Below are 24958 nucleotides of genomic sequence, written 5' to 3'. Positions count from 1 at the left end.
AGTACATTGTATGTGGAAAATTTGATTTTCTTTTTCCAGCATGTTAAAATTACCTACATATATACCCACATATGAAAATGCCACTGGCTGAGTTTTAGGATATAATTAAATAACCTTTTAAGACAAAATGAGTCTACCAGCCAGGCATGGTTGCACATGCCTGTAATCTTAGCAACTTGGGAGGTTAAAGCACGAGGAGGGCAAGTTTGAGGTCAGCCTGGGAAACTTAGTGAGACCCTCAGTAACTTTGTAATCCTCTGCCTAAAAATTGAAAAAGACAGAAAAAAAAAGAAGGAAAGAAGGAAGGAAGAGAAGGAGGGAGAGAGGGAGGGAGGAAGAGAATACTGGAGAATGTATTTTAGTGGTAAAGTTTCCCTGGCTTCAATCTCCAGAACCTCCTTGCCCCCCACCCCAGGTATGCCAGAAAATTCTTGCAGATTTATAAAATGAGTGATTATGGCACAAGTAAACGAATTCCAGCTGTCCACATCCAACTCCTTAAATATGCATTTATTTTCACCTTCTAAATGCTCGGTTCACAGCTGCATCTCACATCCACATTTTCTCAGAGCTGCCTTTGATGTAAAACTGGCTGATTTGGAGAAGACTCACACTCCTGGAGCTCTCTGAACATGCTGTGCACCATGGACACTTCATTTGGAACAGTGCACATACGTACAGTTCATTTCCTCTAATTTAAGACCACCTGAACTCCTGAGCTCATGTAATTTCTGTGTCTGAGACGTCCCCTGTACTCTTTATCACAACCCATCTTACCTCAAGAAACTTCACCCCTTGCTTATGCTTCTTTCTCTTGTATTTTAAATATTCCCAGTTACTTGGGAGGCTGAGGCAAGAGAATTGCAATTTCAAAGCGAGCCTGGGCAACATAGTGAGATTCTTTCTCTAAGTTGAAAATTAACTAAAGGCTGAGGGTGGAGCTCAATGATTAGAGCACTTGCCTAGCATGTGGGAGGCCCTGGGTTCAATCCCCAGTGCCCCATAAAGAAAAAAAAAATACCTCTACTTCTGCAGAATAGGCTATTAGTTTTAGAATTGAAGTTGTATTTTTCCCATTAATAGAAGAAAAGACAAAGAAAAAGAAAGAAAGAGAGAGAGAGCATGTGCGAGCGGCAGCAAGCAAGTGCCTGTCTTCCACTTTTCGGATCCCACTGTCCACAGATACATGGTCCCTTACTCTTGCATGCACTGTCTCTCACCCTTGGTGTCAAAAGGAGAGCACATCCTAAATCCGTGGCCACTCTTAATTGGTTCCTGCAGGATACCCTTCCGCCTTTACCTTATGTCCCTTGCTGTATCAAATGGCTCCCTGGCAACTGACTCCTTGTTGCTTGAAACTCCGCCTTCACCAGCCCCGTGAGGTCCTTCACCTGATACTCTTGCCACCCCCAGGTTTCTCTCTGCCTGCCTGTGCCCTCCCTGTTATGTCCAGAAGACCACCCCACATCTTCTCTACTCTCATTTCAGGCCAGCGCCCTGGATGCCACCGGTGTTCCCCAGAGGACCCTTGGGCTCCACTTGAGACCAGCCGAGTCAGGAGTCACAGGCAGGGCCCTGCCATCGTCAGATTTTATAGGAGTCGAAACATAAAGCTTCAAATATTTTGGGTGATTTTATTCACATCGCTAAGTTCAGTAACAATCTTTTTGCTTGTGTCCTATAAATAGGCTTTGCCAGCAGAGATCTTTCCACTGAGCTCAAGATACATATATCCAATCTCTTCTTAAGGCATCTCCACAAATGCCAAAATGGAGCACATTATTTTTTCTCTTTTCCACCTACATTTCTTGTCTGGCATGACACTCTTCCTAATACATCACCAAGCAAAGTGTCTTGGAATGGTCCTGGGATTCTCTATTCTCTATTTTCACACCCCATACCCATTCATGATCCTGTTTCCTAAATATTTCTCTTTCTTCCATCACCAGTTCCTTTCTTTAGTTCCAAGTTTTCACTAGGATTTGCTTGGTCCTTTACAGCAGTTTCTTAGTTTCTCCTTCTTCAAAAATCTCAGTTCATCACTTTTCTACATAAATTATTCCATGGTACCTGTTGTCTCAACTCAAAGTCCAGCTTCCTTAGTGTGACAGATGGAATTCAGGTTCTTCTGGTCTCTTTTGTCTCTGTCCCTCACAGGAACACAAGGAGCTCCCAACCTGCCACACCTCTGAATATTGGCATATGTTGTATAGAATGATTACCTCCTGAATATTCTTAAAAGTGAAAGTTTTTGGCATTCTTCCTGACAGGCTTTTCTTTCATCTTCCTCTTCCAACCATCTTGTGTACCAATCTCTTAGCCCTATTAGATTGCTAAGTGAAAGGAGTTTAGTGCTCAGGCCACACTGCAAGCATCTTATTGCAAATAGCATGACATTCTTCAATGCTCTCTATACTCTACCTAGAATAGCAGCTGTTCAGTGTTATTTAAATAATATGCAACATGTTTCAGAAAGAGTTTAGGTACTAGAGGAGTTGAACTCAGGGTCCTGAACATGGCAAATTCTCTACATCTTGAATTTATTTTTATTTTTATTATTATTTTTTAATTTTGAGGCAGGGTCTCATTAAGAAACAAGGCTGGCCTTGTGACCCAGGCTGGCCTTGCGGCCTTTAACTTGTAGTCCTCTTGCCTCAACCTCTTGAGTTACTGGGATAGAAGCAATATTAATAGTTAAATAGGTTGTATCCATTTCTTCACTTAGCTTTGTTCTTGACATAACTACAAGTGAATGAGAATTTGTACATAGTATTAAGATCAAGGTTAGCAATGTTTTTTTTTATTTTTAAACAATAATAAACATGAAAATGCAATTAATTAACATGCAAAGATTTGTTTCTGAATTAATTTTTGAGATAAGAGATTATAAGGTGATTTTATTTTTTTAATAATTTATTTATTATTTTAAAATAATATTGTTTCAAAAATAATTATCATTCTGTGAATTACATAGGATATTTAACCTCTCTCTGCTTTAGTTTCTTAATTAGTAAAATAAGGACAAGAAAAATATTTCTTATTATGTATGTATTGATGAGTTCTTCAAAATTTGTAATCTATGTTATTTGTAGCATAGGTAGTTCATAGATATGTGGTAGTAATTTGACAAAAAGAACAACTATTTCCAGGCCAGAACCTCCATAATTCAATTTCCTTGTCTATCAATCAAAACTGTCAGATCTCAGATTTTTTGTTTTATTCCTTTAATATCAGAGTTTATTGTTTTTCCTTTGTGTAGGATGCCACTTATTTGGTAAAAGTTCTACTTTAAGCATGGAAAGGGGAAGAAAAATATTCTAAACTCAAAATTACAATAAAAAAATAATCATTCTACTTCTTCCATCTTTTTTTTTCCTTCCCAATGCTAAGGAAGATTGAACCCAGGGCCTCATGAAGGCTAGACAGGTGTACTACTACTGAGCTACATCCCTGAGTGCAAGAATAGTATCTAAATAATGATTCTGAAGTCAGTTAAGCAGGAGCCTTTTTCTTTTGAAACATCAATCAAATGAGCATCTCCCTAGTTTAAACCTGGATGCTGATGCTAAGCACATATGCCTTTTTCACTAAATTAGCTTCCTCTGTGCATGTCTATGTGTGTGCAGGGGTATCATAAGTCTTACCTGTTTTGGCACTGATATTTAAAGTATTGATGAACTTTATCACTAGATAAAATATTCATATATTTTTAAAAGTTATATTTAACACAGAAGTGTCTCAAAGTTAGCAGAAATGGAATAAGTTCAAAGAGAGGTGAGTCTCTTTTTTTAGTACTATTTATCCTCCAAGCTAGTGAAAGAAATCTTCATAAATTAAAACTCTGACTTTCACTTAAAAATGTAATGTCAATTGGTAGCACAAAATAAGGTAATTGCCATTCAGATTAGTGTTTATAAAACATGAGTATAAATACATCTTTGACTTCAATATATTTGTGTTGTTTTATGCCTCAAATAAGAAAATAATGAATGCATAGGTCATTCTAATAACTATTAACTTAAAAAAATACCAGTTTTTCAAAAATATTACACATTAGGTAACACTACACCAACTACAATCCAGTCTGTTACTTTGGAATTCTAAACCAATTCAATCAGCTGAAAATAGGCTCTTAGATTGTTAACTTGTTTTTATTTAACAGAATTTGCTTGTTCATAACCCACTGCTAATAACTTCAGTAATTAGCCTTATTCCAGATTTGCAGTTGCTTCACTCAGAGATATTTATTTCTACCATCTACAAAATCAATTTTTGTAATGTCTATGTGCATATTGCCCATCCAAAACCCAGAGAAGGCCAGGTTCTGTGTTTGTGCTCCCCGGCTCTGGCCCTGTCCTTACCTTCTATGATATAGATGCATTCTCGGTCCGGGGGGTACTTGCTGGGGTAGTTGGGAGAGGTGAAGACACCTCCCTCTGCATGTTTTGTCCACGTTCCACACTGCACTGACTTCTGTGTTTCTGAGGTGGTTTGTTTTTCTGTTAAATAAATAAATAAATAAATAAAGCCATCATCCAGTTTTTATAATACTAAAAATAGAGAGGACATTCTTATAATATCCATTAGCAAATTAATTTTGAAATGCTCTCTTAGCTAAAACCAATCAATTATACACACTATAAAATGTTCAGATATTCTGGAATATTAAGAGAATGGGGAATACAGGAAAATGCAAATAACTAGAGTTCTTCCACTAGCATTTTTTCAAGGAAACATACCTGTTCCTTTCTTGGTTGCCCCAGACAAATGGAGGATGATTAAACTTGCTGCAACTGCAACAGAAAGAGAAAATAGAAAGAGATCATATACTCTGAAATGACCAAATCTCATAAGAGCATAAAACAACAATTAAAGATAAAAGAATACCAAAGTAGAGAGTTTTATATTATTAACTGTTATCAGTTGATTCAGAACTTGCAAAAACCAATTTAGAATGTGCAGAGGAAAAACTTGGGAATACCTAAAGGAAGTAATGCATACTTAGAATGGATGAGACCCAAGCTCCTAAGGCCAGAGCATATTTCAATATTAAGAGGTAACATTATATTCCACTATTATCACACAAGTTATAGTGAGATTTCAAGATCTAGGCTGTTATTAAATTACCCTTTTTGAAGGGTTTTGCTAGCATGTCTAAGGGAAGAGACAGGGACAGCATGTAAAAGGAGAAAAGAGACAAACAAGAGGAAGAGTTCCATGGTTGATCTTAACACACTGCCAATGTGGCTGCATTCTAGAACATAAACACTTCCTTAATCCAATGGGCAAGGAGGGAGGAAGATCAAGCCAAACAGATGAGTGTGGATTGGAGGTATTAAGCAGTATTATAAAAAGGTCTCACAAAAAATGTACAGAATCACCAAGTATCCCTGTCCCAAGCACTTTTGGGGGCTATGAAATTTATTATCTGTGTATTTTATTAAGTCATTTGTTCTGGATCAGAGACACTGGTCTGTAATTTAACTGTAAATCTGCAATAGTATTATAACCCAAACTTCTATACTCTTGATTTGCTTCTATACTCTTGATTTGCTCAATGTTTAAAAAAAAACCCTAAAACTTACAAGATATTAAAGCCATCTAGTAGTCACAACTTCTAATTTTTCTTTACTAATTTCTTTTTATTTATTTTGATGCTGAATTAGATAAAAGGTCTACATGCTCATATTTCCACTTAAAATGAATTTAGGGAGAAAGAGTATAATTCATAATAATATCCTAAAATAAAATTCAGTACAGGAGCTTAGGAATTTATGCCTGAATATTAATCCAAGAAAATCATCTGGGCCCTGATATAATATTCAAGAAGGTGTCAACTGTATTACTTTATATTCTAACGAGATCATCTTTACTCTGTATAAAAACATTGGTGGTTGCTTTTGTCGTGTTCATTGTTTTGTGTATTTAAGTCGCAAAAGTCACCTTAGTTCGCCATGATTCTGCATACACACACACACACACACACACACACACACACACACACACACACACTACAGAGGCAACTATCCACAATTTCAGGGTGTACATCTGGTATTTTCCTTACTCTGCTTTCGGTGTTTTCATGGAATCACACTATTGAACGCATACTATGTTTGAAAGGGAAAAGCTAGTCTTAACTGCGTGGCACAGGATTAACACTCTAATATCCCTGCTTTATAATGTGAAATTGCCACCACATATTTTACCTTGCCTCCTGCCTAACGACTTTTGATGCCATTTTCCTCCACTTCCTCCCACCCCACACTGCATGCTTCACCACTCTCTAAAGCAGCGTTAGGTCTACTGGACAGAAGAGAGTGGAAGTTGGCATTCGCCCCAAGCCTTGGGTTCCAGAGCCTTAGATTGCCCATGGGACTGGGAGTCTGGGCTGCGGAAGCCCCAGGCAGAGGAGTATTTCTTCTGGTCCCATCAAGTATAAACCCTGCTCCCTGGCTATTTCCACCTGCGCTCTCTCCGGGGCTGCAGCCGCTGCGCACGTGCCCTTCTCTGAACTGCACCCCGGAGGTTCTGGACCCCGAGGTTCCTGCCCTAGGAGAGCCTGTCTTTCCTGGCCTGACTGTGCGCCGCCCCCACTCCCGGCTCTATGATGCTGCAATACAGAAAGTTTACATCTGCCCCAAGACTCACTGGGACTGCGGGGTCCAGCTGGAGCGGAGCGCGGTGGCTGGGCTTTTCCCCTGCGCGTTTGGCGGGGAGGAGGGGAGGGGAGGAATGGCACGGGGAGCCGGCCGAGCGGCGGGAAAGGTACTCACTGTGAAACAAACTGCGTCCATAGATCATGTCTGTTCCTTACACCAGAGGCTCCGATCTCCACTAATTCCATTTAGAGACGGGAAGACTTCAGTGGTGGGGGGAGGATGGAGTCCGGAGATGTTAAATATGCAAGCCAAGAACAAAATACAGGGGGGAAAGCGCGCGAGAGACGCCAGAAAGAGATGGAGCCCACACAGCAGCCAGATCCCAACAGTCCGTCTTCCGCCCCTGGCTGGCTCTCGCTCTCGCTCGCTCTCACCGCCGCGAAGCCAGCATCCCCACCATGACGCTCGCATCACACCCGGGCGCGGATCGCCACCATCAGCACCGCCGCCGGCAGCACCCTCCTCCTTTGCATCATCGCCACCGCCGCAACTGTCAGAAGGACGCGGCGGGCAGTCGGCGCGCGGGCGGCGGCGGGCGCGGGGCGAGCCCCGGGGCGCCCGGAGCCGGGACCGGGCTGGGGCCGGGCGGCGGGCGGAGCGAGGCGGGGGCCGGTCCCGACCGACGGCAGCGACGGAGCGGGCGGCGGCGGCGACTGGGGCTCGCTCAGTCCCCAGTCTCATACACCCCGAGCAGCAGGTCGGAGCAGCCTCCCAGGGAGGATGTCCAGCAGCAGTCCTCTCTCCAGCCCTGGGGGATCTTCCGCTGAGGCATTGAAGACTGGAGGAAGGGGTCCGTCATCGGCTTGCCGGGCTCCGCGCCACCTCTGCGATCTTGCGGAAAGAGGAGCGGGTGGGTGGGCGTCTGGGAGGAGGGCTCGAGGGTGGTGGAGGGGAACGGGGGTGGCTAAAGGGGGCGGGGCGGGGAGGGAAGAGAAAGGAGCAGGAAGATGGCAGAGTTACCAAGTGGGCGCCTTAGTCATTGCCCTGCGCTACAGGACCCTCCAGGAAGCCCGAGACAGGGGTGAAATTGGGCAGCTCCGCGCAGCCGGCGCCCCCAGGGCTGGTGCGCGGCGGAATGAGGCGGCGGCGGCGGCGACAGCAAGGACATCACAGCTCTTTGGATGGGGGGGTGCGGGGGGAGGGAGGGAGGAGGGAGGGGGTGAAGCCCAGACTGGGATCAGTCACTCTTCTAGTCTGGGTAGAAGGGGCGAGAAAGGCGCGGGCAAATCCCCAGCTGTATCTGGGTGATGGATACATGGCGTGGAAGGGGGAGGGGCCATCAAGTGAAAATCACCTTTGGGGCTCGGTTTTCCACTTTTTAAGGGTTAGAAATTGTGGTGCGTTTTTCTCCCACCCCTTGGATTCCGTCTCTCTAAGGGAAGTGGGACCGCTCTAGCCTTCTCACCTCTACAGTGGGTAAAGACTTCACCGTCTACACCGGTTGGTCTGGGAGATGAGACTTGGGCTCCAGAGGAATGGGAAAGCTGTGAAAGTTTCCCCGTAAGTCACTGGGCCAGCTACCAAGGCTGCCCCCGTCAAGTTGCCCCTACAAAGAGGCAAGCTCTTGCCTTTTATCTTTCCCCTATTCAAAATGTTTAAAACCATCCCCAGATAAACATGGATGCCCCCACCCAACCCCAACACACAAGAACATCAGCGCTCCTGGTGCGTTAAACTCTGAAAGGAGTTGGGAAGAAACAGCACCGGAAGAGCCCCAGCTTGTAAAAAGAGAATAAATGAATACCAAATAACAGTAAACACGAGGCAGCGCCGCGAGTGTGGGGAGTCCCTCCCAGGACGCTGCAGCAGCACCTCCTCCCCTCCCACATGCGTCCCGCCCTCCCGGGCCTCTGCGGACTCTACCCACGCGGAGCACTGTTGTGCGGGCCGGACCTCAAGCTCACAGAGGCAGTCAAAGCTCTGCTACTGCCCTTGTGGCCCGGACCTCCAGGGCGCTCATCCCCCGACCCTGAGCCTCGGGTTTCACAGCCCCAACTGCGCTCGGGTCTGGGATGATGGCGATGAGCAGCTGGGGGTGGGGAAAGATAAAGGGGGCCGGTAGCCCACCGACTCCGTGCTGTGAAGACAGGGGTCGCCCTAAAAGGCTAAGGAAAGAGGGGGGGGGAAGGTCTTAAGAGGAACTGGAGAGCGCTTGAGGCTGGGGCGCTGTTGCCTGGCTCCTGGCCTTCACTTCCCTGCACCTGCTGCTGCTGCGGCCCTGGGACGCCCACGTGGGTGCGTGGGCATGGGCGGGGTGTGGGTGCTCGCCGCGCTCCTGCCCACATTTTCCCCATCACAGCGCTGAGAGAAGGTGGAGGTCTCCTGCCAATACGTTGGGATGAGGGATAATGAGATGACCCCCAAATCCAGAGGGGATTCCTGAGATCCGAACGCAACCTTCAAGACTCCAGCTACCAAGCTGTTGTTGGTTCCTCGATCTCCAGGAAGCTGCAACTCCTTAATGGTGGGGTAAAGTGAGCAAGTGGAGCGGGTGTCCATCCATTTGAGGAAAGGCTGGCAGATGTGGAAGGGAGGGAACGGAGAAAGACAGCGAGCTAGAGAGAGAGCTTGAGAGCGGGAGTCAAGGAGGGGGCGGAGGAAGGGAGAGATAACGATGATGATGCTGATGATGGTGATGGTGATGGTGATGATGATGAGCGGGGGAGACGGTGCGCGCCCTTAGAGTGCCAACTCCACCTGAACCCGAGGCCTGGGAGGGGAGCTACAAGCTCAAGAAAAGGGAAAGGGGCAAGAGGATGGATGAAAAGCGGGTAAGTATCTGCCCACATATGCACTTGTAAAAGGATGGAGGGGAAAATAAGGTGTGGTCCGCTGGAGCCCAGTGACCAGTAAGATTCCGGAGCCAGGGCAGGGGAGGGGAGTGGGGAGCCACCGTGGGAGTGGAGTTGAGGGAGAACCCCCCGCCCCACCCGGTGGAAACAAAACCCATCAGTCTGTCCAGGACAGCTGAAGAGGTATGAATAACTGACACAGAATGCCTGGGCAGTGTCGCTTGGATCCGGGTCACCTCTGGAGGAGAGGGGTGGGGCTCTTGTAAAATTGCCAGAGACGCGAGATGATAGCTGAATATTGAATCTTTCGTAGGAATGGAAGGTCATTATTTTTCATATCCAAAATATGCCTTCCTTCGAAAATGATTAAACTCTTCAAAGGAACCGTGGCAACATTTTAAAGGATTTTAAGGAAATTTACTGCATTTCTCAATCACAGTTGAGGAATGAAAACTTGGATTTAGGCTGAATCCCCCACCCCTTCCTTCCTCTTTTCTTAGATCAGTTTCTCAAGACATAGATGCTGTAACCCAACACTGGAAGTGGCCGTGACAAATTTTGCTGGAGGGGTGGTCCTTGCAGCACAAGGGGAATCCTGTAACTCAGGATGGAAATCCAGGAAAGGACTGTAAACCTTGACCATGCTTCTGTTTGAAGTCAAATTCTCATACAGTAGTCTCTCTGGTCCTGAGTGCCAGTACTCTCCTACCTGTGCAGTGCCTGGGTCTGAGGAGTTTCACTGCCTCCTTGGCCTCCATGCTGAAGGCCTGAGTGTAGACCTTCTGGACCCCATTCAGCAAAGAGGTACACTAAGGGACTCCATCACCAGGAGCTGAGGCATAGCACAAGCAGAGGGTTTTGCCCTTCTCCCCTGGTCCTCCCAGGCTGCAGGTGCACCTTTTCCCTTGATGATCCCTTTTCCTTTTCTTCATCACACATGCACAAATCCTTTTAACCCTCCGCTACCTGCTACTTGCTTGGCAAATGGCCATCTCATTCTTGAGTTCCAGAATCTCCTCTTGCTGAGTAATCCTACCTCTCTAATAGGCCCCAAAAGATTTTTCTTTCTAAGAGAAAACAATGTGGGAAAATTTCGCTAAGGAAAGGAGGGCACCTCCTTTGGTTCCCCTAAGTTAGAATTAAAATAGTGACTACCATGAAAGATAATGCAGAATTCAAACTTCTTGGCCCCAATTAAGGGTCATTGGTTTCCTCCTGGCTTGCAACTTCAAAACAATGACCAGCTGAGTAAAACGTCATACTGTATAGATACCACATTTTCTTGATCCATTCATCTAAGGCATTCTTCTCAAAGGCAATTTTTAAAAACTTATTTATTTATTTTACAGTAAAATGCATTTTGACTTAGTGTACACAAATGGAGTGCAACTTCTCATTCCTCTGGCTGTACATGGTGCAGAGTCACTCCAGTAGTGTAATCACACATGTGTAGAGAGTAATAATGTCTGTCCCATTCTACTTTCCTTCCCATCCCCGCAGCCCAACTCCTCCCTTCACTCCCCTCTGCACAAACCAAAGTACCTTCATTCTTCCCTATCCTCTCACCCCACTGTGGTCGGCATCTGATTATCAGAGAAAACAATTGGCTACATGGTGAAGTTTTACTCAGCCATAAAGAAGAATGAAATTATGGCATTTGCTGGTAAACGGATGGCACTGGAGAACATCATCTTAAGTGAAATAAGCCAGGCCCAGAAAGTCAAGGATTGACTGTTGTATATGTGGAAGCTAGACCAAAACAAGGGGGTAAAGGCAGGAAGGAGAAATTCCATGAAAATAGAAGGGAGATTACTGGATCAAAAGAAGGGGATTGATGGGGAGAGAGGAGGGGCGGAAAGGAAAGGATTAGTGGGGTGAAAAGGACCAAATTATTCTATGTACATATATGAATATAACACAATGAATTTCACCTTGATGTACATCTGCAAAGCACTATTTTAAAAACTATAAATAAATATAAGGAAGACAAGTAGAGTAGGAGAAGGGAATAGGGAGAGAAGAGGTGAAGGAAGGGGGAGAGATACTGGGGACTGAGTTGGAGCAAATTATATTCCATGCATGTATAATTATGTCAAAATGAACCCCAAAATTATGTGTAATTATGATGAATTAATAAAAACATTAAAAATAAAAATAAAAACAAGAGCATAATTAAAAAAATGACAGGTAAGACAGATTTCTAAAACCCTGGGTCCACTGGTGGAGACACTCACTGCTTCAGTTCAAATACATGACTTCTTGACTCTGCGCTTGCAACTCTCTGTAGGAGACATAGAAGCTCCTGCAGACTGGATGCCTTCCTGCAGCACTGCTACATCTTTGCTATCGCCTTTCTTTTGCTAAAAGAGAAGATGTTACAAAACAGTGAAATGAAATAGTGCTTCGTACACAACCACATTATGCTAATATTTTTTATTTCTAAATAACATTTTCATTTCTTTTCACAGTTATGCAGTGTAGAGGTTTGTTTTTTTCCTGTTTTATTAACTCATCAACATACAAGCCATAATATTAGGTTTTCAAAAATGTATTTCTAAATAATTTTCTGCCAAATAGTGTAGTGTTCTTGAAACTTATGTGCAATACTTAAAGATGAAGCTGGTTTTCAGGAATATTGATAAACAATTTCTTTTCAACCATCTGTAGGTGTATCCTGACAGATGAGAAGCCTTCACAAAATAGAAGATGTGTCAAAATCTGTGAAATCTTACAATTAAACCAAAGATGATATTTTACGATCACTACTAGAGAAATATAAAAAATTTTTTTAGAAGTACTTACATAGAGAATTAAAAGCACAATAATATCATCCCTTTGCGGAAAAGAACTTTCACAGTATGTCCTTGATCTTCCAATATTAACTGGCAGCTTCTGATACAGAGTTGTTACCTAGGTTGTTTCACATGTGACACTGTGCTCCCAAGACAATGAATTTTTGCCTCAATTTGGGGAGACACAGGGAGAGAAAATAATTCTACTATCTACTACCTATGCTTAGATTTTGGAAATATTTTCATTTTGATTGATTTTTGACAGGCTTATAAAATGGCATCAAAATATTTTCGTAATAACAAGATTAACAATTTGCAATTTATAAATCAGAATAAACCACAGAAAGAATTATGAGGACATATCCTAAGGTTTAAAGTATAAAATCTCTGTTTAGGTACAGTATCAAATCACAACATCCATTCACTACCACTTTGTGGAAAAAACAAGTTTCTATCCTAGGTGACAAACAGATTTAACCATACTTAGAAAACATAAGTTAAACTACAGAGTAAATCTACACATTCTGTGCCAAAATAGCCATTAATGAATACAGACTAAATATTACTTAAGGTTGCTAATTCAATATGTGACTATAACTTATGGGTTGGGTGTTTTTTTTACCCTTAATAATATGAATTAATAATATCCCATAAATTTACCAACTATCACTACTTGGGACATTTAATGCTGCTTTGATTTGTTCTTATGTGGATAAGGAGAATAATAAAAGCCAAGATTTTCTTGTTGACAAGAACTCTGGAAGTTACAGTGGGACATGACTCACCTCTGACTCAAGAAATCATTTGGAAGACAGAAATATGTTTTGTTGTATGAAAGTAAGTGATGAATGAAAATAATGCTTTTAAAAAGGTAATAACAAAGCCATTATTCTTTCTTTGAATGTCCATTCTCTTATAATTGATATGACATAAGGAAATGTCCTAAAATATTTTCATCGACTTTTACGAAAGAAACACAAAAAGGAGAGAAAGAAGGAAAGAAATAGGATATATATGAAATAGCTCTGTTTAGCCCTCTTCCTAATTTTAAGGTAGCCCAAGCTACAAAATAATGCAATTTTAAAAAGTGGTAATGTGATAGAAGTTTTGCCAAGCAGCTAGGATTATGATAGTTTCAAAAAACAAGGGAAAATATCGTTATGTTTTAAGTAAATTATCCATTGAAATAATAGTCTTTAAAACAATTTTCTAATTGACATTCACAGCTCTTTTCTCAATACACTTCTCTGGGACCTAGAAGGATTTATTATAGTTATTACTAGGCTATCTACAACTCATGACTGCTGTCACAATTGCATTCCATCTAAAATGATGCCTTCTAATGGGATGAAATGAAATAATGCGTTGTTGGAAAGGACAGAAAAACCATACCTTCCAAGAGCCTCTGAGGGCTGTCTCAACACAGTCCTCCAAGCAGCCTAGGTCTCTGTCAGTGAAAGTGACAGGAATTAAAGGGAGAATAATTTATACATGCATGGGATACAAATTCAAATACTTTAAAGAATATTTTTGTTTTCTTCTTGTAGATAATAAAATGGAGATATGAAAAATCCCAAGAACAGAGGTCAGGATACGAGAACTGGGTTCATATCTGAATGAAGATCAGAAGTGAATACGTTAAAATTATTTTAATTTACAACGGGAAAGTATAGCAGAGTTCTTTTGAGCCAAAGAATACAAGAGGATGCTTTTGAGTAATGTCTTTTATTGAGTTCAATTCTGGATAATCTCTGCTTCCCTCAGAATTCTTGATTGGCCTACAGTTAACCAAAGGTACTGAATGCCAGCAGCTAATTTAAACAGAACAAGCAATGGTTAGTTCACCTCAGTATCCTCCATTCTCACCTATTCCCTGCTGCCAAGGCAGAAATATCCATACCACTGCCATTTTGCCCTTTCATTTGTATGAAGGTGCGGTTTTACGTCTCTATTTACATTGTATGACGATAATTTTCACCATTTAGGACATAGAACATAGTTAAAATGAGGTAGGCTTATTTGCCTGTCCTCCATATGCATTTCATTAGTAATCCTCAATCTTATAATTTTAAAAATGAAGGAGCTGATGCCAAAACAAGGCACTTAATTTGTAACAGCTGGTAGAAGCCCAGACCTTGTGACTTACTGGGGGATAAAAAAGTTGCTGTTCAGTTTGAAGATTTTATTCCAAAGTGTATAAACCTCCAGATCATTGCTGGATGTAATGAGTGTCCATCAGAGTTAATTCGAAAGCAGCAATTCAAAGAACAACAAAAGAAAATGACAAGTACATTGTGAAAAACAGCAAGGTACCAGATATCTCTTAGTAAATAGAAAGTAGAAATGCATTAGTATTATTATTCATTATTGATCTTGCCCATGAGGTATACCAAGTTCTCCAGCCTTATGTATCTATCTGATGCATTATTGAATTAACACTTAAAAATTGGCTTGATAATAAATAAATGTAAATATAATTTAGACATGAATATTGAAAGGAGTATAAGTAGTACTATAGCTGTAGGCATATCTATAGATATGAGCTTTATATAGAGAGACTCTTTGGCAGCAGAGGAGAGTGTGTACTGGGGTACACGAGAGTGTGTACTGGAGAGTGTGTACTGCCATGAATGAACATTTGTTTATATGGAGAGGGCTAAGTGCTATCAGCACAGAATTTCTGAAAGACAGCTTTGTAAAAATGCCATCATATCCTACTTTGATGCTTCTTCCATTACAGCTTTCCCCCAAATTTGGGGGGTTTCCTATAGATTGGGTTCCTGTCTTTAGAAGCAAATCACATCCACAACTTATTTAAGATAGTGCCCTTTCTGTCTTGGAATAAAACTAGAAGCAGTGGGAAAATGCCAACAAGAATGTCACTCACCCTATTCTCCTTTTAAGGGCTTTCAAGGTTTGCCTTAAGATTAGTGTGTGTGTGTGTGTGTGTGTGTGTGTGTGTGTGTGTTCCTGAATTTTTAATGCATGTTCTTTTATTTTTTATCTTTTTAAATCTTTTTTAAAATTTTAGATGGATGCAATATCTTTATTTTGTTTATTCATTTTTTTTTTAATGTGGTGCTGAGGATCGAACCCAGTGCCTCACATGTGCGAGGCAAGCGCTCTGCCACTGAGCCACAACCCCAGCCCAATGCACGTTCTTTTAGTTGAAAATCTGAAGCCCAGTTTCACTGGTCATTTCCCAAATATGATTTATAGTTTGAATCTGTTTCTTAGTCTTGAGAGTATTTTGCCTTCTGAAAATACTGAAAATGGCAAGTTTTAGATCCAGATGCTCACTTCTGCCCTATATTCTGCCTGGAAGCTGATCAGCTTCATCTTTAGTTATTCTCTGCCTAGTTGCACCTTATCATATACAACTAAAAGAAATATCTGAGCATCCATGCTCTAGAGCTTTTTAGTCGTATTCACTACATTATCAAGTGTGTTTCTTTTTTCCACATCACTGTGGATGGCAGTTTTATTACCCTTTCCTTTCCTCTACAGCACACGTCACTTCGCATCCTGGTCACATTTGCACTCTCTTTTCTGCTCCCACTGTCACCTTTAGGTCCCTTAAGACATCTTTTCTGGCTGAGTCCCCAAACCAATGCCACTTTCTTTAGTTTTCTACCACAGTGACATCTTTGCCCTTCTGAGTACCATTATGTTCCAGGAGCACACATACTACTATGTAACGAACAGCTGCAAGGATTTGTCTTCAACTAGTCACCAGTGGAAGGGTGGCTTCTTTCTGCCCCACATGCTGTCAGCTGGAGGGACCAGAGCAAAGGGCCACCTTCCAGGAGAACTGCCCCACCCAAATGACTGGCATGGTGTGCCCGCTTTCTCTGCCTGCTGCTTCATCTGCTGCTCTCCCACTCCTCATAATGATGTCTCCTCCTCTGGGGTCCCCTAGATGGCGTGGCTTCTCATTACGTGGGAGTGCTGGCTTAGCCACACTTCTTCTAGTGGCTCTGACTTGCTAGGAACAGGAAGCAGAAGCTGCAAGGCCAGTGGACGAGCGCTCCTGAAGATGGCACAAGATCTGTCATATTCAGCTGATTGATACAGTCATACGTCCCACTCAGATTCAAGGGAATGAAACAGAATCTGTATTTTAATATTAGAAGGACATGGTCACAGTGCCGGAGGGCATGAGGATTTTGAGGTATTTTTAAACCCATCCTTGAAAAACATACTTTGCTACTCATGTCCCATTGCTGCCCCTGGGCTAGAAGCATGAGGGTGAGCGACAGCTGAATGCAGTATCAGGGGACAGCAGGGAGGCCATGGTGCAGAGCAGTTGCAATAGTGGGAAGTACTTGTCAGCCTTGCATTCTTCCCCATCCTGTTCTTCATGGGCTGAGAAAGTCCAAAGGAAGTTGGAAGCCCTAGAACTTGGGACAAGGATCTGGTGAGTTTGGGTACAGGGACTGACTAAATCAAGAAGAAAACAGAGGTTTTGCATCCTTGAGGCACACTCCAAACCCTCACCCCTGACATGCAAGTGGGAAAGACGAAGGTAACACTTGGGGTTTGTGTTTTTTTTTGTTGTTGTTGTTTTTGTTTTGTTTTTGTTTTTTATATAAGGATCACATCCAAGACAGCTGCCAATCCCAAGAGACTGACAAACTATTTAACAGTTGTGCAAATAGGCTGACAGGAACACCATGCATAATACTCACACAGACTCAATACAAACCACTCACCACACTGGGAATTTATCAGAAACCTGAAGAACTTACAATGTGCAGTAAAACTTTCTCAAACATGGTCACCACAATTCTATCCTCCATGTCTAAAGGATCCTTTAAAATATGACCTTGAGGCTCCTCCTAATGTCTTGGAGTTACACCTCACCACCTAAATCTGTGCTCAGCCCTGGGGCTCACTTTGGCAAACATAAAGCAGGTACAGACTTGGCCAAGGCTTACCAATGGGGGAAGAAGATTTGCATTGCTATTTGAGGACTCTGGCACAGCCTGTTGGAAGATGATGACCCGGCCATGGCCATGGGTGAGTCATGTCAGCAGAATCCCCCTCAAGCAGCCAGCTCCCTGTGGAGCATCTCAGTGAGAAAACCTCAAACTGTGCAGTACTAGAAGAGACACCAAGCACTGCTGGGGAGCAAGTGACTTCAGGTGCCAGCATCCAGAACTTGACCCAGCTGATCTGAGGTCCAGTTGCTTATCCCAAAAATCGAAACCAAGAAATTTATCATTATTTTAAGTCACTGTGTTTTGCATTAATTTATTTCATAGCAATATTTTAACTGATACAGATGTAAAATACATTAGAAATATCAGGTATAATGATGATTGCTGTTGAAATACACATTAAAAAACAACGAGTGTTTTGGAATGAACAAAATTGAAACTCTTTCCTAGAAGGCATCTGGAAAAAAATAAAGAAAAATAGTATGGAATGTCATGTTTCTGAGGAAACAGCTCATTAGCCTACCTGAGAGTGGGTCTGGAGGGAGCTACAAACCTCAAATTCAGGATTTCTCTATGATTCATTGTGAGCCATTGTTTTCTTTCTGAAGCTTCAAGAAGACCTCCAGGAGTTGATTTGTATTTTATTATTATTTTCTTATTACTTAAGTAAGCATCAATCATCAAATTTCAAGTCACAGAAATATTGTCTCCTATGAAAAACCTTGTTGATTTTTATATTTTGTTCCCAGTACCCTGCTATCCCAGCCTTGGATTCCAAGGTCTGGCTGAAGATAACTGTCCTTCATGTCATTAGGACTTCCCAGTAGAGACATGCTGAGCCTTGAACCTCGTCACTGGTCTGTAATTAGTGAAGGGACACAAGCAATGGAGTTTAAGTCACAGGTGATCCTGTTGTCTCTCCTGATGATCATTGCCATCTATTGGAGCAAATTTGAAAGCATGAGAGTGAGGCACCTGCCCTGCATCTCACACTGAGCACACTGCCTACTGTGTTTGTGCCGGTGTCTCCTTTGACCCACGAGACAATTTTATTTTCTAATACGAATGAGATAGTTCTTGTGAAATTCATATGGCTACTGTGGGGACCCTACCAGACTCCTTACATTCAATCTGGGAACTTGTCTTAACTCTTAAAATGGGAATACTGTGATAGTTGTTACAGCTTTAGAGCCTCAATCAAGTTGGGATGATTCCCAAGAAGGTAGAAAGACAGTCAAACTAGTGATAAATGTATATCACTAGTTTGACTGTCTTTAGAGTAAATAATATATTATCTGAATAAATATGACAATTGCCTTAGTGAGTAGATATTATTTTATTTTATTTCTGCCTAGTTATTTTTCAAATGACACTGTTCTCCAAGGAAAAACAGAACACTTATACAAGAAAGTCTCTTCCTGTGTGTGTTTTTGTTTTACTTTTCAAAAAGATTCTATATTGATAAACAGAGTAGATTGCAAGGGAGTGAGAGAGAAGGTCAGGCTGATCCACAAATAGCCAATGTATGGAGCTAGTGTAAATCTCCCTACACAACCACAGAGCCAGGGCCAACTAACATGGCAATAGTACCACAGGACATGCCACCTCTGCAAAGAATTAAAGTATTGCTCTCTACTAATGTTCCTACATTAGAAAAAGACAATAGATGAATAATGATGGGAGATAGGTAGATAGGTAGAGAGATAATGAAAGACTTGATCAAAATATACTATCTTATTTTTGTCTACAATTTAGTTTTAAGTATGTTCCTATCCATTTTTTTGAAATTATTTTTTTTCTTTATAAAACTTGTATTTTCAAGATGGAACACATTGTTCTTGTTACCCTTAGCAATACGAATTTTTTATAAAATATTCTTAGTATATACCTTTGACTCATATTCTTTAATTTTAGGCACACAACTCAGGACTTGTAACTGCATACATATGGAGAGAGGTGCTTGGAGAGAAAATCTGCTCTTCTGCAATATTGAATACAAAATTAAAGTCTGTCACAGCAAGCATAACTTGGAGAAAAGAAATGCAAGATGAAATATAGCTTTTAAAATCATTACTAAAATACAATGTGAGCATTTTGCTTAGTCAATAAAAATGCACCATTGGTATACCTTGAATTCTGATTTACTTTAATAAGCTACTGAGATATCTTGAAAATAGACATTATGTGAAACACTCAAACTTATTCAGCTTTTGTATTGTTAATAAAATGATTTAATGATTATTATTTCTATGTTCTATATTTTAGAACTACCTGAAAGCCTAAAATTTATCAATTCCTCCTAAAATTATCATTCTTAATAAAATTCAGCATCAGTTTTACTGTGTGTGTGCTGTCAGTTAATTTATATAATGGCACATATTTAATTGGAGAGAAAATTTTCAGTTTCCCGATTGCTCTGTGGAATGTGAATTTGTCAGTAGCTTTCTCAAGCAATCTTTTCCAAGAAGACTTAAGAGGATATCAGAGAAAGAGAAATGGCATGAAATCAGGTTTGACTGTTCTTTGCTGTGGAAAACTTCATTTGATAAAGAACTAGGACACACACACACACACACACACAGGATCTTGCAAATTATCAAATGAAATAGAATATATTAAATAAGTGGAGTCAAGTACAGATCAAATTATTTTTCCTGTCTTGATTTATCCTGAAATAAACCAAATGGATTGCAATATGCTTCAAGAGAGGTCCGGGGCAGAGAGCTCAGGACATATTTGCTTTTTAGAAGAGTTTGTCAAGACGCCAGTTTTCAAGGAAGATCTCTTATTTGATTATGTTTCCATAACTTTTGAAATTTTATGAATTTCTTAATTGATAGCCATTTAAAATTGATAGCCTTGTTTAAAAATATATAGCCAATCACTTTAGAATGATAAAATGGAGCAAAGATATTTTAATGATTAGAATGGCTTAATAAAGTACCCTAAATGGGGGATTGCAATTCTTGATCAATTATATATCATAAAAGTCATTGGTGTACTCTTTTTCAATAAAAAAATTATTTTCATCAAATTATAGATAAATTAATGTTAGCTTTTTTTCTAAATTGCAAAACTTGGTATCTATCAGATTTTAGAAAAGATGTTCACAGGATATGCACATTCTTGATAAGTTTTATTTTTGAAAATTATTTACTCTACTCTCACCTGTACATTGAAAAATTCTTCTAGGTATATGATCCTCTGCTGGCCACTGTCCCCTCAGAGAGGTGACTTTACCTACTACAGTCCTCATCCCTGTCGTTGATGATGATGATGGTGCGGATTCCTAAAGCTTCATTTTCCCTCAGTGGTGACTCTTGGGACTTTTTCAATTGCATTTATAATGCAGGCTCTCAACATGCACCTTTGAATCTGAAAATGTCTTTTAGTTCTAGTGGCAGAAAGAAAGAACAGAAAAGCAGGAAAAAAGGTGAATCCCAAATTGGTTGATGCTATGAATCTTTTATTTGCCCTACTGTTTTTCTAAATTTTCTACAATTAGTATATTCAGTGTGATGATGGAAAAGTCAAAAGTAATATTAAAGAAAAGATATCTGCTCATTAAAAACCCGTGTCTGCAGCAGCTTTTGATATTTCATCCCAACACAAGTCCTGTCTCTTAGCGTAGGTATCATGTTATCAATGAGGAAAGATGTGGGCATATGCTCCTAGCATGGAGGTCTCCCTCCTCTGTCCTTGGCAATAATTGAATAACACACACCAGTCTAACTCCACCTGAGCCAGGGGAGGAGAATGCAGGTGTCTGGCTAAGGAAGCAGTGATTTCTCACTCGTCCTTTATGGTAGGAACTGAGGCAGGCGCTGGGCCAGGACCTACCTCATGTTGCTTCCCGTTCTGTTTAATGAATGCCAGTTTCCACTTTATCCTATTTCTTCTATGCCATTGCATATTAGATGTTTGGGGTGCATATTCTTCTTCTGGCTTCCCTTATCAAAATGCTCTATAAAAACTACCTCCAGACATGTTAGAGCAGATTACACATGGCCACAAGATCCTGGACTTTAAACTAGAGAACTAAAACGATGAGAAGGTGGGGATTTTGTAAAGAAAGAGAGCATCTGTTGTAGACCTGTGTTTTAGTGTAAGTACAGAGTGGAGGGTAGGAAGGGATGCTGTGTAGTCAGAGGAGTGCAGATGGTCTAGTCATTGACAGCTACTGTTGCATCATTATTGCTCACTTTGACTTCAGCTATTCAAACCTGATTTTGTGAAGGTGATCAATCATTTCTGCACACAGATTCAGCTTAAACAGTGTTTAAAATGGTGATGGTGGTGCCCCAACCACTGCCAATGATCATTTTGGACGAGTGTATGTGGTTTTTCTAGAAAGAATTGTACCATGACCTTGAAAAGAAATGCAGAAAGGAGGAGGCTTACTTTCTTCCTTTGACTGATTGTATTATGAACCTTCCACTGTCAGGGTTGTCTTTCCATAATGTTGCTGTTCTCTTGCCACCCTGAGTCTACAGATGCTATGCACACATCAGGAAGAAGGGAGAAGCCAAGGCTTGCAGACCTGAGAACTCAGAGCCCTGACTTGTGCCTGAAGCGTGGCTCATCGCTGGACATCTTGTTATAAAAAGCATACATTTCTTTATGACTGAGATCAGGATTTAGCTGAGTGCAAATGAAATCTTCAAAAGGACCACCTGGTGAATGTCTAAAGAAAATGTGATTTACATATGCAATGGAATACTGTTTGGCAGTAATTAAGACTGGATTCCTAACATTTACAACAACATAAATGGAAATGGAGATCATCGTGTTATGTGAAACACGCCAGGCACAGAGAGATGAGCACCACATGATTTCACATGTATGTGGAATCAGAAAGGTGCATCTCATAGAACCTAAGAGTAGAGCAGTGGTCACCAGAGACTGGGGAGAGAAAAGGGGTAGGCAGGGATAGGGAGAGTGACCAGAGGGTTCAGTTAGATAGAAGCAAGCAGTTCTGATGTGCTATTGCACACAGGGTGACTCTGGATGACAATAATGTACTATACATTCTCAAAAGCCAGAAGAAAGGATTTGGAAGGGTTCCCTTCTCCTTTTCAAAACCATTTTTCTATATTTTCTACAGGTGCATTATAGTTGTACATAATGATGGGACTCATTGTTATATATTTGTACAACATAGCAATATAATTTGGCAAATATAATTTCCTAGTATTTCTCCTAAAGAAATTATAAATGTTACATTTGAGGAGATAGATTTGTTTAGCCTGATCTAAACATAACCCAATATATATGTATTCAAAACATAATGTTACTCCATTAATATGGTACAACTTCATGTACCAGTTAAAATAAATTTGATTTTTAAAAAGACATAATTCCCTCAAAGAAAATTATCATATCAATGCTCTAATGACTCAGTCTTTTTGGCTACTACCATTAATCTGAACAAAATCCAAAATCTATTTCTTGGCTTAGGTGTTCATTTTGTCAAAGTTCAAATATGTCAGCTAGAATAAAGCTATAATCAATAATATCACCAAAATGAATCACTTGAAGCATGGAAGCAATATTTTTAAGCAATATACAGTAAAAATTTATTTTACTGACCTTGAATCAATAAAGAAATAGTTCTTAAATAATTATAAATATGGAGATAGTAGCATCAAAGAGCTATCAGTTTTATTTTACAGATAAGGGAAATCAGGAGAGAAGCTGGGTATAGTTGACCTAAAATCCCTATTTTAAAGGAAAATAATTACCTTCCTATGTAATCAATCTATTTAGTCTAAGAATTCATTGAAATTTGCCTTATTAAAATTGTGGGAAATATATTTCTAAAGAGCATGCATGAAGATATTATATTCATGTATGATAAATTCTGATATCAGCAGCCTAATGAAACATCTATATACCTCATTTAAAGCTTTTAAATGAAGGAGGCTAATAAAAGAGATATTCGATGATTTAAAAGACAAATTACTTGCTTAATTTCTACATTGAATGGCCAAATCAGTAAAAATCAAACCAATACAATCCTACACTCTAAACAGGAATGCAAGGTTAGTTTAATTTTCAAATTGTATTTTAATCTTAAAACTAATTAGTACAATTAACAGAAAAAGGAAGAAAATTATATAAACATTGTAAGAGATGTATAAAATGACTTTAGTAAATTTCAAAGAGTACCCCAGGCAAAAGCAGGTTAGGAGGAAAGTGGACCTTCTTGTCTGTCAATAATGACACAATAGTAAAACTATGCCCAATGTACAAATGAGTCAGCTTCTTGCTACTGAATCGATACTGTGCTAATAGTCCTAACCAAAGGCAAGCATAACAAAATGCAAGACTTAGTGCAAAATAAAACTACAAATATTTGATGACAATATGATTGTATATAGAAAAATTCCAGAAGTATCTACCAATACATTATGGAAATTAAATAGTGAGTGAAACAGGGTTACTACCTGTAAAATTTTTCACCAAAAATATGTTTATACTTGCAACTAAGTAGCAGCAAGAAAAGCTCATGTGCATGAACAGACACATTCATACACACATGCAGTAAAAAATGCACAATTTTACTACCATCAAAAATGTAAAAAAAACCTCAAAAATATGCAAGGCCTCTACATAAAAAAAACATTACAATACTATTGAAAAGACTCTAAAATTTAACATTTTCATAGATTGGAGAAACTAACTCGCAAAGATGTTAATTGAAGCTGAAACATTTATTTAAAAATTCAATGTAATTCTTTTCGAAATCTCAAATATTTTTGGAAGATCACAAACTGACTTTAAAATTTAAATAGAAATTCAAATAATAGAAAAATCTCAGTCTTTCATGAGAAAGAGGAAGAAATCAAGGGAGTAATAGCTTTTGACCATGGAGACTTATCAAATCCATGATACAGTGTACTTTTAGTGCAGGGAGAGAGGTATACCAATGGAATGAGTAGGAGGGTTCAGAAACAGATGGACGCACTTGATGGACACTTGATTAATCGTGAAGGTGACAATGCAAACAGAAGGGAATGATGAGTCTTTCAAAAAGTGATGATGATAATGCATGTTGAAAACCTCACACATTTATGAAAACTGATCGCAGGTAACATTAGGACTATTATGAGAAAAAGGCAGTAAGGCTTCTGGAAGGTGAAACAGAAAAATATTTTTAAGACTCTTAGATTTGTTGAACTCTATTACACACAAAACTCTACTAATAATGGAAAACAATTTGCAAACTTTTATTAAAATAAAATGCTTTTGACTGAAATAACATTCTACCCAAATCAGGGACATTAAAAATGGGAACAAGGTACAGAGTTGCAGAAGATATTTGCAGTCTGTAACTTCTCAAACTAGACAGAGAATAAAAAAGGGAGTTAGGGAAGAATAGAGCTACTTTATGTTAGGCAGAAGGGAGTGAAGGGAGGGAATAAGGTATAGGAGTATGAAGGATCACAAAATGAATCAGACATTATTACCCTATATACATATATGACTACAGGACAGGTATGATTCTGTATCATGTACAACCAGAAGAATAAATAGTTATACTTCATTTATGTATAATGTGTCAAAATGCATTGTAATGTTATGTGTAACTAATTGGAACAAAAAAATTAAGAAGAGAAATAGAACATAAAGAAGCTAAGATTTAAAGAGGGACTTCACCAAACAAGTCTCCAGATAAACAGTAATTTAAGAAAAGTTGTTCAATTCAATTAGTCACCAAAAAAAATGAAAATTAAAATTACAATGAGGTTTCTCTTTACATCCACTTCAAGAGT

The 24958-nt window shown here is 40.1% G+C and overlaps 1 protein-coding gene and 1 long non-coding RNA gene across 11 annotated transcripts in view; one reads left to right on the top strand and one right to left on the bottom strand.

Moving 5' to 3' along the window:
• The window catches only part of Neto1 (neuropilin and tolloid like 1), a 109618-nt gene extending 101861 nt beyond the window's left edge, over window positions 1-7757 (bottom strand). For 2 of the 10 annotated variants that reach the window (XM_078029886.1, XM_078029888.1), the window contains exons 1-3: window positions 5128-5230; window positions 4740-4793; window positions 4362-4499 (exon numbers count right to left, since the gene is read on the bottom strand). In XM_078029886.1, coding sequence (XP_077886012.1) covers window positions 4362-4499; window positions 4740-4793; window positions 5128-5179 — 244 coding nt within the window. In that variant the 5' untranslated portion in view covers window positions 5180-5230. Of the gene's footprint in view, window positions 1-4361; window positions 4500-4739; window positions 4794-5127; window positions 5233-6773 lie in introns of those variants that run through there. The other 8 variants (XM_078029882.1, XM_078029883.1, XM_040272110.2 and 5 more) reach the window with 7 other exon arrangements.
• A 1051-nt stretch (window positions 7758-8808) lies between these two features.
• On the top strand, window positions 8809-19490 carry LOC120885320 (uncharacterized). The gene is made up of 3 exons (XR_005727854.2): window positions 8809-9430; window positions 13791-14037; window positions 19098-19490. It is a non-coding gene; the product is annotated as an uncharacterized LOC120885320 (long non-coding RNA).
• The last annotated feature ends 5468 nt before the right edge of the window (window positions 19491-24958 follow it).

The sequence above is a fragment of the Ictidomys tridecemlineatus genome, chromosome 13 (genome assembly GCF_052094955.1).
Source record: "Ictidomys tridecemlineatus isolate mIctTri1 chromosome 13, mIctTri1.hap1, whole genome shotgun sequence".
NCBI classification, from domain to species: domain Eukaryota; kingdom Metazoa; phylum Chordata; class Mammalia; order Rodentia; family Sciuridae; genus Ictidomys; species Ictidomys tridecemlineatus.
This window is presented reverse-complemented; position numbering and strand designations above follow the sequence as displayed.